Raw genomic sequence first — 16,001 nt, 5'->3', positions numbered from 1 at the left:
GACAGAGGGAATAAGGGAAGGATATAGCAAGGTTTCCAGGGAGAGGCACGGAACGAGATTAGGACAGAGGAATAGAAAACCAAGAAGATCAGGCTGAAGCTCGTGTAGAGGGACAGAAACGCCGCGAACCCTTTTCCATCCTCACTGGCTCTTGTCACCCAGGCTGCCTCTCCTAGTTTCAACCTGTCCACCCTTCTCTCTCGGGGAAGGGGCACAGAACTAGTCCCACCGTGGGTCGGCGGAGGCCTGGGCACCGTCAGGGATGGGACGAGAAAGTAGCCTCTGTCGCCCAATCAGCGCGTGTCTTCGCCACCCGGGACGGTCTCCTCCTCGGCCAATCGCAGCTCAGGGCTCCTGATCAAGCTTTGGGTGAAAGAACTAATAAATGCAACCTAGTCCGGATCCCTGCACTCGGTGTCACGACGGGAGGAGACTTGGGACGTGCTCCTGCCTCGTCACCACCCTCCCTCCCCAGATCTTCGTGGTGCAGTGAGCACCTTTGCCAGTAGCCCCAGCTGAGGGGCCGATCTGCTAGACTCGCACCAAACTTGTCCGCCCTGGGCTTGGGATCCTGCACTCAAGGGACTCCTCTGGAGCCTGTGGACTTGGATCTATTAGCGCCCCCCTCCCCGCGCCCCGCCTCCCTCTCCTGCCTTTTTTGGGGGAGGAGCTCTCCGAGATCCGGAGAGTTCCCGAGGGTCACCCGCCGCACTGTGCTCGCTTTTCCGTCTCGCCTTCACCTGGATATAATTTGCGAGCGAAGCTGCCCCCAGGATGACCACGCTGGCCGGCGCTGTGCCCAGGATGATGCGGCCCGGCCCGGGGCAGAATTACCCACGCAGCGGCTTCCCGCTGGAAGGTATGTTAGGGCCTCAGCTCATCCGGATCCCCGGGCCTGGGATTGGCTGCCGCACCCCAATCCTGATCTCCAGGGCCTCCAGTTGTGCCTTACCGGGAGCCTCTTCCCTTGGTACTTCTCAACCCAAGAAGCAAAAGTGGGGAGGGGGTTCTCGTGGAGAGCGGGAGAAGCTCCATTTCACGTTCTGGCTGCAAACGGAGCGCTAAGCTCACGACAAGCTCTTGGAGCTTGCCTGGCCTGCTGCTGCCGGCTCCCCTTTGCCCTGTTGTTTCGGAGTTGCTGCCGTGAGAAAGGTGGAAAAGCTTCGCGGCACCGGAAGCAAGTCCTCTTTCTGTCCACCTAAAGTTGCTACAAAATTGTGCGGGCTGCGTTCACCTTTGAATAACGACTATTAGTTCGGCAAGAATTTTCCTGCGGTGAAAAAGTCCGGTGGCCCTTCCTAATTGAAAGTTTTAGCATTGATTAGTTAAATTCCATTAAACTCAAGTGGCATCTCGAAGTTTCTAAAGTGTTTGGCAATGCCTTTCGGTTTGCTTGAAGGTGCTGGGAAATTTCCGGGAGGTAGAAATTACTGCAAACCCGAACCCGACCAAATAATTTGGGAAGTAAAAGCAGGAGACTGGGGTTCTGGAGGAGCCCCTCGACCTCGATCCAGAGTAAAACGCGACGAGCAAGGGCGGTCATTTCGGCGGTGGTGTCCACAACTAGGCTCGCTGCCATTTTTATTTCTGAAGTGTAACAGGTGATACTTGCTGTCACCTGTGTCTCCTTTGGGGAGCCTCCTCAACCCTTGCCTACTCTACTCTCATCGGGAAACACTAAAGCCCTCTCAGGACTCTGAGACAGTTATCGTAAGATATTTTAGACATCACTCCTAGGTCTCCCTTCAATTTGCAGCACCGCTTCCCGCCCCCACCACCACCAAAAGAGAAAATACAGTTTCTCTACAGCTAGTTATCTCGCTCTGATCGCTCAATTTCCAAAAGATTATATGCCCATGCATTGAGTAATTATTTAAATAAATAGAACTTTAAGGGTCCGGGACTGGGAGCCCAAAGCCTGGTGGTTTGTGTTTAACTGTCACAGGCAAATTGGCCAGAAGGCTGCAGAATTAGGTTCTTTCTGCTGCTTTCTATTCTTCCTAAATGATTTTCCCCTGGGCTCTCTCCTTTCGCCTTCTCTTCCCAGTGTCCACCCCCCTTGGCCAGGGCCGAGTCAACCAGCTCGGAGGAGTATTTATCAACGGCAGGCCTCTGCCCAACCACATCCGCCACAAGATCGTGGAGATGGCCCACCACGGCATTCGGCCTTGCGTCATTTCTCGCCAGCTTCGCGTGTCCCACGGTTGCGTCTCTAAGATCCTGTGTAGGTACCAGGAGACAGGCTCCATCCGACCTGGTGCCATTGGCGGCAGTAAACCCAAGGTGAGCCCGGGGCCCGGTTTTGTGGACTTAGGGCCTGTGATCCAGCGGGTGCAGAGTGGGAGAGCAAGGGATTTTTCCAAGCGCTCTAGTTTTCAAATCTAGGAAGGAGAGAGAGAGAGAGAGAGAGAGAGAGAGAGAGAGAGAGAGAGAGAGAGAGAAGAGCTCAGTTGTTATGGTTGCTGGTGGTCCTTGAACACTGAAAAAGGCTGGCACTTTTAGCAAAGGAAGATTAACTTTAGTTTTTAATGCCTGGGAGCATTAGAACCCTCATCAAGTTATTTCCCCGATTTCCGACTTCCCCACAGAGTCTTCCCACACACTGCACTGACTTATGAAGTTAAAAAAATCTCGGTTTAATTCTTGGATAGTTTCTTTCCCAGCTTTGAATCTCCCTCCCTTGCAAATTGTTCTCAAGAAGTCAAAAGTCAGGGCTGTTAAGATGTGTGTGTGTGTGTGTGTGTGTGTGTTTTAATAATAAGCCTCTTGACTCCATTAAACAAATCAATTTAGTGAGATCCTCGACTTATTTTAGTTTTCTTTTAAAAAGCAAGAAAGTTCTGCTAGCTACGCAGTGGGAAGAGCTCATACAGGGTCTGCCTTCTCTTTGGATTATGCAGAGAGGCCGGTATAATTTTTTTTTCTAGTTGTGGTGGGGGCGGGGGGGCAAATCAAATGGACTGTATGGCACACTGAAGACTCCCAAACACAGTCCCTCTCCCTTCCTATTTTCTCTCCTGATCTGAGAATCTTAGGACACCATTTTTTATTTAAGTGGGTGGAAGAGTCATCCTTTCAAATTATCCATGTTTGTCTAATTGAAAACAGCAGCAACGACAACAACAACAACAACAACAACAACACAAGAACCTGGATACATGGCCTTTTAAATCCACACAAATCTGCCCTTAGCTTAGATCTGATCTCCATGGAACCTATCTAATTTTATTTATTTATTTATTTATTTATTTATTTATTTATTTATTTATTTATTGCTGCTCTTTCAAACATTTTCCTTTTAGTTTCGTTTTTGTGCAGATTCGGTGAGGTTTTTCTAGGTACCAGAAAGTACAATCCTCCCTCACCTCCAAACTGTTAGATTTTTTTTCCCTTAATTTAATTTGGTTCCCGAGCATCTCTGGGCAGGTGGAGGGTCTCCAGGCCGCCCCGAGTGGGATAATTTTCTGTCATCTCCTTTCTAAACGAAATTGAAGTCCTTTGGCTAAGCCCAGGGACATTCCCAGAGAATACAGGAAAGAGCATCAGAAAAGCCACGAGGATGGGGCACCGTGTCTGACCCAGGATACTGGGTACCAACGTACCATCTGCCTATTCTCTTAAAGCAGGTGACAACGCCTGACGTGGAGAAGAAAATTGAGGAATACAAAAGAGAGAACCCGGGCATGTTTAGCTGGGAAATCAGAGACAAATTACTCAAGGACGCTGTCTGTGATCGGAACACTGTGCCCTCAGGTACTGGGTCCATTAACTTCTCCCGGAGGCACGACCGTCAGGCTCGTACTCCAACGGGTCGTGCCAGCCATAAAATCGCCCCAATTATCCATCTTGGCTATTGGGAGGCTGACCTGAAATATTTACAAGCCAGACATTCTTAGTGTTTTATGGAGCAGTGGGTGATCTGCTGGTCCCCAGGGTGGTGTCTTGGGAGATGACCTCTGAGGTCCCCCCCCCGCCCCCCCGCCAACGGATTTCTGATAAGAAGGCTGGGAAGGAAATGCAGGGCGCAGACCAAACGATTATTAATACTGATGTTCCCTTCTAAAGAGAAACAAATGTTTTGGTAACTTTCACTGAAGGGAGATCCAAGGGGTACCAGTGGAGAGTTGGCTGAGGGGCTAAAGGGGTGAAAAATTCGGACCCGGCACGATTTTTCCAAGATTTCTAGGATCCGTCCAGCATTGTGGCAACTTGGGAGAGGTCCAGGGGAAGGGAGGACTAGCGCTGGGCCTGCGCGCGGGAAGAGTTTGTTTTTAATTAAAAGGGAACTCCCTTTTTTCCCCCTCTGTAAGAACGATATATTTCAGAGCATGGATTTGTTTACCAGACTGGAATCTGGAAAAAATAAATCGGGAGAATGCATTTTTCTTTTGATTTTTACAATAGGGAATGATTCTGCAGTTGAAACTTAAACCCTTTCTATCCTCAAAACAAGTTGATTTGCAGGCGACAGGCCCTCTGTGGTTCTTCTTCCAGGGCCTTTGCGGGGGACCAAAATCTTCAGGTGGGGAGGGGGACGGTTAAGGGTGAAGCTGGCAGAAGAAGTCTCTTTTAGAGTGTTCATAGACAAGTAGCCAACGGATCCTCGGACAGGAGGAACCTTCCGCGGTTCTGAATTGGAGGTACGAGATCTTCAGGTTTCATCTCCAGTCTTAAGTAATTAAAACCCTACGAAAGTGTGAGGGTTTTTAAGTAAGATGGAGACGGAGAAAAGCAGTTTAAGACCGAGAGAAGGCAGAAGCCCCGGACGCTCACAGATGCAGAACACAGCACTAAGCCCTTCTCAAGGGTAGGGAGAGGGTTGAGTGCCTTAGCTGGGGCCTTTGAGGTGTCTTTTGGGATCTTCCCCTCTCTCCCCACGTTTCTCAATCGCGTGCGCTCCCTTCCTCCTCTTTTCTCCAGTGAGTTCTATCAGCCGCATCCTGAGGAGTAAATTTGGAAAAGGAGAAGAGGAGGAGGCGGATCTAGAAAGGAAGGAAGCAGAGGAAAGCGAGAAAAAGGCTAAACACAGCATCGATGGCATCCTGAGTGAGCGAGGTAAGGGGGCCCAGTGGGCCGCGCGCTTAGATTTGTGGTCTGCGCAACTGCAGACCAGTAGTGGCTCATCTCAGAGCTCACCTCCGGCTTCGGTCACAGCCACCGCTATCGGGAAGGACATTAAAGTGAAAAGCCAGAGAGGTATTTGGCATTAAACACTTCTTTATTCTAATTTTTATTTTAATATTCTGCCGAGCAAATCCAGCATCTCCTACATGATCGGCGAGTGCTGTACCCCTGAGCCACATTCCAACAATACTAAGTCCAATTTATTGTGAGTTTTATTCTCCACCATTTTTAGTCCCTTAGAGTTGAGAAGTCTGAAATGAGTTGCAGGTGGACACTTTCAAGATGGAAACTAAACTTCTCTGAAAAATTATATGTGCCGAGAATGTGGGGGTAACTAATTAAGTCTGAGAACTTGAAGTAGCTTTTACACTCTGGGAAAACTGCATGTGGGAGGGAATTAATGAGAATATGCTTCTTTTGGTCAGTGGGAGCATAAAGATGCCTTATCCCTGCTGATTACAAATATGTGTGTGCATGTGTTTATATAAGCTGGCTACTTTTCATTTGTTTTCAAGAGGGATGAGGTTTAAACTGTATGTGTCTGGTAACCTCCTGTACCCAAGTGGTGGGTTATATCTTTAAAGGATCTGTGTACTTGAGCCCCTAGTGAAGTTACCCTTTGTCCCCCAGGGGTACAGACCACCCAGTCCTTGTTGGCTTCGACCTGTCAGCACCAAGAGAAAAATCTCCCTCTAGGGGATCGAGAATTATATAGGCTGTTTCCCTATTACCTGTTTGGAGTCATCTTTGAACAAAAAATTTACAAAAAGAAAGAACCCTTTTTCCACCAGGGACTTTCTGAAACGGAAGAGGAGGAAGATTCATAGATCTAGTACCACAGACTGCTGTATCTATTCCTTTACCTTGGGACAATTCTGGTCTTCCAGGAAAGCTGCTTTACTAACCAATACAAATGCTGCCTCTTCACTATCTAGAGTTGGATGTTACTGACCAAATGTCGGAGCTTCTGATAGAGGGAAGCCCAGATGCTCTGGGACACACATGTGATCAAGAAAAGGCACCCCCAAAGGAAAGGAGGTTGAGCAGAGAGCACGTGCTGTCGCCCCTCTGACCTTACTGCAGTGGGTGTGGATGGGGGGGGGAGATAGCACACGCTGTCACTTCTCTGTCCTTATTGCGGTGGGCAGGGGTGGGGGGCTTCTGTGAACTCTTGAGCCAGGAGAACTGTCCTGGTCACCTTTGTTCTTGTTCCAGTCCTAGCTGCAGTTTAGAGGTGCTAGGATAAAAGAAGGCAGGGGGCCAAGGACCCAGACTTCTTGTAGGCCAGATGGGCTCCCAAAGTAGATGCTAGGAGGGCCTTTAGTTATGGGAGAGGCCTTGCTGAGAGATCCATAGCTTAGCTACTTGTTGCTAGAAGTGGCAGGCAGGCAGACCAGCCGCTTGCCCACAGCGGCCACAACCGAGGCCCAGGAGACAAAACGTCCCAAATGAGCTGGTCAAACATTTGTACAACTTTTCCAGCGTTTACAAAGAAGGCCTTCTCTACACAATCTACACTTGGAGATGAACTTGGGAGACAAAGCCTGGAGAGTCCATTGAAACTCACACTTTAGCTTGGCCCAGACAAAGCTGCAGCTCAGAGCAGCGTGATGGGAACAAAGGAAGGCAACCTTTTTATAATTCAAGGAGAAAAGAAGAGAAAACAGCCCCACAAAGGGCCCAGAATAGACATTATGGGCTTGCAATGAGGGATGAATTATTCAATGAGCCCCAGTAGCTGCCTAGCCAGGAAGTTTTATGGACTCTCCAGCGTGGAAAAAGTGGCCATTTCACCTACAAAATGTTTCTAGTCTTTTGGGTCGTCTAGCTGGGCCGGTTGCCATTCAAGGGCAATTGCTACCATTTTTAAAATCAGAGTGTGTCCCTCAGTGGGGGCTGTGTCCTTGAAAACACACACACACACACACACACACACACACACACACACACACGCCCCCTCCCTCCGAAGCTGAAGTCTAATTTAATTTGGGGTTGTCAAGGAAGACGCAGCCTGGGTCCCTTTAGTGCCTCCAGCTTCCTTTCCGGATGAACCCTGGAGGGCAAGAGGGGCCCAGAGAAAGGAAAAGAGTAAGATGCAGTTTGAAGTCTAGAAACCTCAAATATCCCCCCTCTGTTGTTTGGGCATCAAAAGTCTCTCGCGGTCCCACTTGTAAAATAGAATGGATGTTGAGAGAAGGGCTCTGATTCCTGGCAAAGGGGAGGGAAAAGCTGGTGGAGGAGGGACTTTTGGGTGTCCCCTCCACTGCTGTGTGCTCTTGCCAGATGGGCCTGGTACCTGCTGCTGAGACTGGCTATCCTGGACGCAAATTTGGCCTGGGGTCTGCTTGGCAGACGCTTGGATGCAGGGAGAAAGGCACCCAGAAAGAGGTCAGAGGCGCCCTCTTCTTTTCACGATCTTGTCCCTTTTCCTAAACGGTCCCCTCTGCCTTTCCCAATTTTCCTCTCCTTGTCCAATCGAAGAGCTGCGCAGCCGCACAGGCAGCGTGTGCATCCTGCCCGGCGCTCAAAAGCGACCCAAGGCTCTATGCACCCCTGCTGAGTCCATCCTTCCTGCTTCAGCATCCTGGTGAGAAAGGCAGTGCGTGTCCGGGGACCTTCCACCCCTGTCCCAGGAGCAGAAGTGCGGGCGTAGCAGGCGCAGCCGGACCAGCGAAGTCCGAGCTTAGGCACCCCAGGCTGTGGCAACTCAATGGGCGCCTCTGTTCCTCCCCCGGCGCGGCAGAGCGGGCCCGCGGGCGCCGCCACAATAGCTTGGGCCCCCGCTGCTGCGCCCTGCGCCAAAGCGCCGCGCCGCCCCTCCCCGCGCTCCGGCCGGCCCGCAGCTTAGCTCGCCCGGCTGCAGCCGACTCAATTGCCTCCTTTATGTCCCTCTCACTTTCATCTAGACACAGCCCGCCTCCCCCTTCTTCTCCTCTCTCTCTCTCTCTCCTTTTTTTTTCTACCCTCCCTAGCCTGAGGCTCACATTAGTGAAATTTCTGCAACCTCCCCATTTTTTTCTTATTTTAAAGAAAGCCTTTAACACAAAAGCGGTGACTAATCGATAGAAACTGCTCCTTCATCATCCTCTCCTTCTCCTCCTCCTCCCCTCCTTCTTTCCCCCTTCCCTCCGCCCCTTCCTCCTCTTCCTCCTCTTCCCAACCCCCTCCCTCTCTCTCAGCAGGGTGACGCTTTTCCTGTTTGTGAGTTTTGGGCAACATTTTTGCTTTGTGCGGTAATGGAATTACCGGACAGACGGGGACTGTGGATGGACACGCGACGGCAAGACTCTCGCTTAAATATTTAGATGCAACGTTACAATTACGGACTTGTTGGCCTGCCTTTGAAGTGGCCGTGCGGGAGCGCAAGGGGAAAGAGGCCAGATTGCCAAATTGATGTTTTGATTGGGACTGGAGACACACTTTCACGGGAGGATTCTTCCCTCTTTAGGAAAAAAAAAAAAAAAAAAAAAAAAAAAAAAAGCAAAAAGGCGTGGGAGGCTTGTAACAATTGTAAGAGTGAGGCAGAGAATTTGGACACAGGATTACTGGGAGCCAATATTCTCCATCAAAATTTTTTCAATTTGTGGGGAAAAAGGGGGTTCTTTTTTTTATTTTCAAAAAATGAAAGTGTTAAAAAAGTTTTTCTGAGACTGTTTTGTGTGTAAGCTCATGCTCTTTTCTAAAATCAATAACAAATGACATCAGATTTTAAAATGTATATCTATTAAAATCAAAAAAAAAAAAAAAAGAAAAAAGAAAAAAGGTAAAGTTTCTAGACTATTTCATTTCCAGTACGGAAAGCACGTTCGAATGAAGGGAGTCCTGTGAAAAGCCAAGCCATTTGCTTCCTCCAAGATGGTGGTGTCAGGTTGGTGTGGTGGTGGAAGCACAGGATGAACGTTCCCACAGATTAAAATAATGGGGCGTAGCATCACAGATATTTGGACCCAGATCTTTTTTTGCTGGGCACTTCCTGACCATTCTTCAAGTTCATTTACCAGGACCTGGAGTCTGCTATCAGCATCATATCTGGACTTGAAGCTAATATTAAAAGTTTTGAAGCCTTTGCTTTCAAAGAAAGCCCCCAGTTTTAAAAAAAAGTCTTGGTGATGATAGTACTTGAATTGGGTCACCATACTGCAATAACATACTAGTCTAAACAATGGGAAGATGTGTGTGTGTGTGTGTGTGTGTGTGTGTGTGTAGGGGGAGTCTGCCCTTAGCATTTTTATTTTAATTTCTTGGACTGGGGTGACTGCTGAAGGCTTACTTTTTAGCCTTATTGAAAACATGCAGATTTTCTAATTAGTGCTTGAAATCATATGTTTATTTTGGGGGTTTGATGTGATTGTTGATAGCACTGGAACAGGAGGTAGGGGCTTCCAGTGTGTAATAATTACTGAAGGGTCATTTAAGAGTCCCCAGGGCTAAGTCATAAAACCCACCCGGGCAGTGAGGCGGAACCAGAAAGCGTGCCTCGGTTCAGGCAAGTGGAATATACAGAAATCAATCAAGTGAATAGGAGCATTGCACCAAACCCTAGCTGTTCCAACATCCGTGAATATTCTGAGGACAAAACAAAACAAAACAAAAAAACCTTCTTAATCATGAGATTAAATGTTCAAAATATTTACTAATACATGGCCAGAAAAATGAAAAGCCCAGTGACAGTTTGGCCTGGCCTGGGACCCAGAAAGTTTCAGGTCAGTGGGACCCTATGACAGGTAACTTATTTATGCACTTCAGCAAATGAAGATTGAGTAACTATTAAGGAAAAGAGCGTACTGTACCGTGTAACTCTCCAGCCACTAAAGGGCAATTAAGCAGTCAGCTTCGTGTCTTATCTCACTGGCTGCTCTAGGGTAGTTTTACAACTAGGAATTAAAATTTGAAAGGGGCGTTTTCTGCAGCTCTGGCCAAATATTGATTAAGTAGCTGTTTGTTAATACCACTGTCATCCATTAAAAGGCAGAGAGCTCAGCCCCTCAGTAGCCACCTTCTTTTGTCAGGGCTTCTTACCACACAGATCAAAGCAGGATCATTTCAATTTATCTGTTCTGGAAAATCCTCCTTTTCCTCTGAAATCTCTAAGGAGGAACTGGCCATGTTCCCCTTGAAGAAATAGGAACTGAAACCAGCTCCATGTTGTTGTCTTATAGAGAAGGCTCATGGGGTGCTTTTTCAATTATCCTGTGCCGATTTTGTGTTCAGAACTGAGTCCGAGACTGAGACCTGAGACGGTTATTTTTTTATTTTTTTATTATTATTTTTTCAAACAAGTTGATTCTCTTTTAGGGAGGGGGAAGGGGAGCTACTGCCTTGTTATGGCAAATTCTCTAAATAAGAATTTGTTGCTGTAATTGCCATCCAGACAGGAATGGTGTGTAGAAAAGATACCAGATTTTTTTAAATGTAAAATTAGATGGAGAGTAAATTGCACAGAAGATTGTGAGATGTAGTGGCTACATCCTTCTGTGTGGGACAGCTCCATACTTTTGTGTTTACAGATAGTTAGACAGTTCTCTTGTATATTTTAAAATCCCTGTAATAGGGGAGCAGATATGCATTTGTGTATACAACATCTGTTGTTGGTGTTTATTGGTCACTAAGAATTAAGCAGGTCCTGGGCTTTATAAAGGCATATTTATCCTGCAAGCTACTATGTTTTAACCAGTAGAGTTTGAGGTAACAGCACAGAACTTAGGACCTTCCCACATGTTGACTGCTGGGGAAAAAAACACCTGAATCCCATCATGACTTCTGTAATTGTTGATTTTTAGATCAACTATTAGGTTTTTGTTTGTTTAAGAATTTAATATGTTTGCATTGGTTTTTCCTTTTTTATGATGGCAAAAAAAATCTTTCAAGGGCTCTTTTGGAAATATATCATTTCTGTGCTTAATTTGCAAATTCCAACAAATTACTCTGAGGTTCTACAATTTATGCCAGAGTCGGGCTTTGGATATTTCCCTTTATGCCATGTATGTAACACCGTTTAAAGCTCTATGAACTCCGCTGCAGTGAGCATTTGGGTTCTAAATAAGGGCTTTCTAAGGGTTTACATTTTTTATTATTTACCTTTTCATTCTTAAACAAGGTGCATCTTGGCATGTAGTCAATACTGGGTATATTTATATTATAAATGCTTTAAAATATTTTATGTCAGAATCACCTGTGTTAACTCACAATTGATTTATTTATTAATGATCCATCTATGTCTATATACTCACTAGCATAACTAATCAATCATTACAATGTGACATGGCTGCCTGGAATTGATAGAGCAGCATATCAGAGTCCTCTCGGATATGTGATGGTTTGCCTTCCTTGGGTCAGGTACAACATTATTGTCTTTTATGTGTACATATGTCTTTTATATACATACAGAGTTAAAGCAACTTTCTCCTCTTGAATGTTAGCCTGTGTGCTCAAACATTGCTAGGGAGACTGTAGATCCTAGATCTCCAGTTGGGCCTGATCTTAGTACCAAGACAGGTCTGCTGATGGAAGAACAGAGTGGTTCCATTTGGGGAGCTATGATCTTGCTAAGGTTCTCTCTTCCATTTCGTCTCATTTAAAAATCCTGCAGCAAAATTTAAAACACCATAAACTTTGCTATGTGTCTCTCTTTGCAGAGAGAGAAAGTGAAAGAGAACTTTTACCTTGTTATTCCCTCTACAGATGAACATCAACATGTTCATAGGGTCGTCCTATGACTGCCCCATGTCCTCCTGCAGTGGTTCTCAACCTTCTTAATGGTGCAGCCCTTCAATGTAGTTCATCATGTATGGTGACCCCCCCAACCATAGATTATTTTTGTTGCTACTTCACAACTGTATATTTGCTACTGTTATGAATCGTGATATAAATATCTGATATGCAGGACATCTGATATACATCCTCTGTGAAAGGGCTGGTTGATGCCACTAAAGGGGTCATGACCCACAGGTTGAGAATCGCTGTCTTATTGGGAAAGGTTGGCACCCCTCCACCCACCCATCCCACTCACCCCTGTTTACAGCAGTCTTCAGTAAACCAGGCATTCTCCTCTTTTTCTACCACCATTGCAGTGGGCAGTTTTTGCTGTCAATAGAATATTACCCATCTAGTAAGCCCCCCCCTCCAGCGGTGTCTGCTGGGATTAAAAACTGAAACAGTGAGACATTTCCAGTTGCCATTGTGACATTAGCAGTCATCACCCACTGTCTAGTTGATTGAGATACATTACAGTACTTCTCGACCTTCCTAACCTTGAGACCCTTTAATGCAGTTCCTTCCGTTGGGGGTGACCACCCCCCCCCCCCGTCCACCCCCAATCATCATTGCTACTTTATAACTGTAAAGTTGTTACTGTTGTGAATTGTAATGAAATTATCCGAGTTTTCTGATCTTGGGAGGTAACCTCTGTGAGACCCCTTTGACCCTGAGAGGGTCTCGACCCACAGGTTGAGAACCACCACCTTAGAAAGTTGCCCTTGTCGAAGGGAGACATGAAAATGTAGCTGAGGAGAATCACACAGGTTTTTATAAATTCTTACCTTGGTTTTTCTGGGTTTCCTTTGTTCCTGATAAAAAGGAACAGATATTTCTGCTGTATAAATGGCCACTTCTCTTTTTTCTCTTAAAAAAGAAATTGTATTTCAATAAGGAGCACCTGGGTAAGATTTAAAACTTGATTTGATACACTTTTCTCCCAAAAGGGAAATTGTTGAGAAGACAAATTAGTTTACATGGCAAATAGCAAAAAGGTTTACAGCATTTAAAATTCCACTGCAGGATTTTTAGTAAAGCAAAAGAGAAGAACACACATTCCCCATTGGGCCGAGGCAAGTCAATCTAAGTCATCTGAAATTTTATGTTCTTTTACTGTAGTGACGAATCTTGCCTATGGAGGCTAGACTTCATGACAGAAACAAGCCAAGAAAACAAAACAAAAACAAGACAAAACCCCCCAACCTACTGTGTGTCTGTGTCCTTACACCCAGTCAGTAATTTCCTGGGTAAATTTTCTTATGGGCTTTTTAGCTGTTCAGTTTTATTGCATCTATAACTGCATATTAATAGCAGAATTCGAGGGGCCAGTTCTGCTTTTTCTGGATCCAACTCAACAGATTCCATTCAGAAATAGCTGATTAAAATGCTTTACAATGAGCAAGGGAGTCCCTTCAGCACTGACCAACAAGGACGGGGAAGTGGGTGACAGCTCTATTTTCAGCATGTAATGATTCATAAGATCATAGTAAAAATTCAAAAAGTAAATTTATAGAAACTTAAATGTAGCTCTTAAAAATAAAACTAGTAAGTATGGCTCTAGAAATAATTGTAGCACTAAGCGCACTTGGTCTTAGATGGACATCACAAGTTAAATAGGATAAAATAGCCCAGAAAGTTAATGACTTTGCAGTTTGTATTATAGCATGGAATTGGTTCCATTTATTTTTGTGTTTATAGTGAATGCAGATTTGGTCACATGTTTGTATTTTAGAAGAAAGTCAGCACTTTCATTTTGTGATTTTTTTTAAAACATGATTAACATAGATATATTAAAAAGCCAGCAGTCATATATCCCCTCTTATTTCTTAGCATGAAGTTCTAGGATAAATATGGAGATTGTTTATTTAATTTCTCTGGTGCTAGGAATTGAACTCAGGGATCAATAGTTCCAGAATGCATTCTATTACTCACCCCTCCCTCCAAGTCTCAAACGTGTGTCCTAAAGTTTAATATTCAAATGTATTATCATCATTAAAAAAAATAGCGTCTGAAGGGTAAGTGTGTTTGTTTCTCTCAATTATCATAGCTGAGTTTAATTTGAACTAATGAAAATTAATTGGTGTAGTTTATATTATTGTAAAGAAAATGGTAGCCTTCATTTTTCTGAAGCCTACACTGGACAGTTTCCTGGTTGAAAGTCATTGGTGCACCGAGTGTTTTTGTCCTGTTTGATCAATACTTTTTGTATGTTTTTTTGTGCTCTAAAAGAACACATTGCCCCGAGTAAAAGTGGCTGGCCGGGGCTTGCCTTACCAATGAGTCTCTGAAATTGAGACCCAGTAACTCAGGCTATTTAGGTGTGACTTCCTGAACTTCATTTTTGGTACTCATGAGATGAAGTGGGTCATGCCAGTTTCCAGAGGTTCTGTGAGAACGAGTCAGAAGACGGTTGCATGCAAATCACATCTATCCTAAAAAGTCCTGGCGCAGTAGAGGACACAAAACTCTAAATATGCTGAGAGAAAGTGACCAGCCCACAGACCAGCAGATGGGCTCTGCCCAAGGGCAGATAAAAGCTTCATTCAAGGCTTAGCAACAAAGAACACACACACATACACACACACACACACACACACACACACACACACACACACACCACTCTTTTCCCCACACCAGCAACTTGAGTTCACAGGTAGCTATTTAGTAGGAAAACTTCATTGATTTTAGAGGTTTGAAAAAAATGACAAAATTCTAAATCTTTCACTGAATGTTAAAGGATGCTTAACTCCTTTCTCGTGCCAGGCTATTGCTTTTCTCTCTCCAATGAATTTGCTGTTTTCAAACTTTTGCTTGCTCAAAGACAGGCAAACTGCTTCGGGAAAGTTGATCTCAATGTAGTAGTTTTTGCTCCTGAAATTCAGAAACCAATTAGGTGGAGATGGTCCCCACCGTTTCCCGTTATGGCCCCTTTCATCCTACCCATTCTTAAATGTCCTCGGAAGTTCTGCACATGAGATTACTGGTGCATCATCAGTTATTTGTGTGTAATCCTTCTTAAAACTGGAGGCTAGACTTGAGGAAGTTTTCTATAGCAGCCATCTTAAGGTGGAGGCTAAATTACAATGGCCTTTTAATTTCATTTCCTTCTGTCAATCCCCACATGCACCCAAAAGTGGTGGTGAGGCTTGTATGTGTGTGTGTGTGTGTCTTCCATTACTGGTATGCACTGTGAATGAAATGAAAGTAGCTTGGTCATGAGGCTGGGGGACCCAGAGCTCCTGCCTCTGTCTCTGGCTGGAGCCTCGTGACTGTGCAGGCCCTGGCTGCATGGAAGGTTGTTTTCTTATCCCCCCCCACATGCACTGCTCTGAACTGTCTCAGAAATAGGTCAAGCTGGGGCACGGCCGGTTTACGCAGCTGTTGCGGCTTAGGCAGCACAGCAGGCAGTCACTACTCCTTGGCTGGCCTGGGCCCCAGTAAACTGATAAAAACTTATTGGAGAGCATGCCACCTTTTTTCTGCATGCCCTCTATCTCCCCTGAAGGCTTTCAGATGCGAGGATACTGGTCTGTGAGCCAGTTCTCAGCTTCGTGGACAGGCTTTCTATCTTGAAATCATCTCCCAACAAGCCAACACTCAGATGCCACAGGCTTCCAGTCAATTTATAGTTTCAAACCACCATATTTATTTTGAGGGCGGACAAAACTCTTGCTTTGTACAAAATTCAAAAGCTATACAAAAAAGCAGGGTAACGTATTTTCTTTCCTTTGCCTACTAGATATCAATCAATACCGTGTTTTTCTGGAACCTACGAGCAAACATGCCATTAACTCCTACCTCTGTCTGTCTCTCATGGGTGTATACATTTTTTTTAAACCTTTTACGGAAATGGCAATTTTCCGTGTCAACGGAACTCTACCTCTTTAAAAAAACAAACAAACAAACAAACAAAAACACCCCTCTACATTATGTTTCAGCAATTACTCTTCTCGAGGGTTTTCTCAGCCCTGTTTGTATAGCTGCGTAGTATTCCATTATATTGGCAGAGACTGATTTATTTTATAGTCAGTCTGTTTCCAATGTGACAGCGCCAGTTGGCACAGATGTGAGTTTATTTATAAAATAAGGGGACGGTGTTTGGTGTTTGGTATTTTGAGAGCTTT

General features: G+C 45.3%; 1 protein-coding gene across 1 annotated transcript; it reads left to right on the top strand.

Annotated features, from left to right (window-relative positions):
• The first annotated feature begins 480 nt into the window (after positions 1 to 480).
• Positions 481 to 5,951, top strand: LOC115064026 (paired box protein Pax-3-like). Its single transcript, XM_029538682.1, has 5 exons — positions 481 to 859; positions 2,048 to 2,283; positions 3,624 to 3,753; positions 4,921 to 5,196; positions 5,755 to 5,951. The coding sequence occupies exons 1-5, from the start codon at positions 775 to 777 to the stop codon at positions 5,949 to 5,951; spliced, it is 924 nt and encodes a 307-aa protein (XP_029394542.1). The 5' UTR covers positions 481 to 774.
• The last annotated feature ends 10,050 nt before the right edge of the window (positions 5,952 to 16,001 follow it).

Source organism: Mus pahari, chromosome 5, assembly GCF_900095145.1.
Source record: "Mus pahari chromosome 5, PAHARI_EIJ_v1.1, whole genome shotgun sequence".
Lineage (NCBI taxonomy): Eukaryota > Metazoa > Chordata > Mammalia > Rodentia > Muridae > Mus > Mus pahari.
The sequence above is the reverse complement of the archived record's forward strand: the minus strand, read 5'-3'. Positions and strand labels throughout refer to the sequence as shown.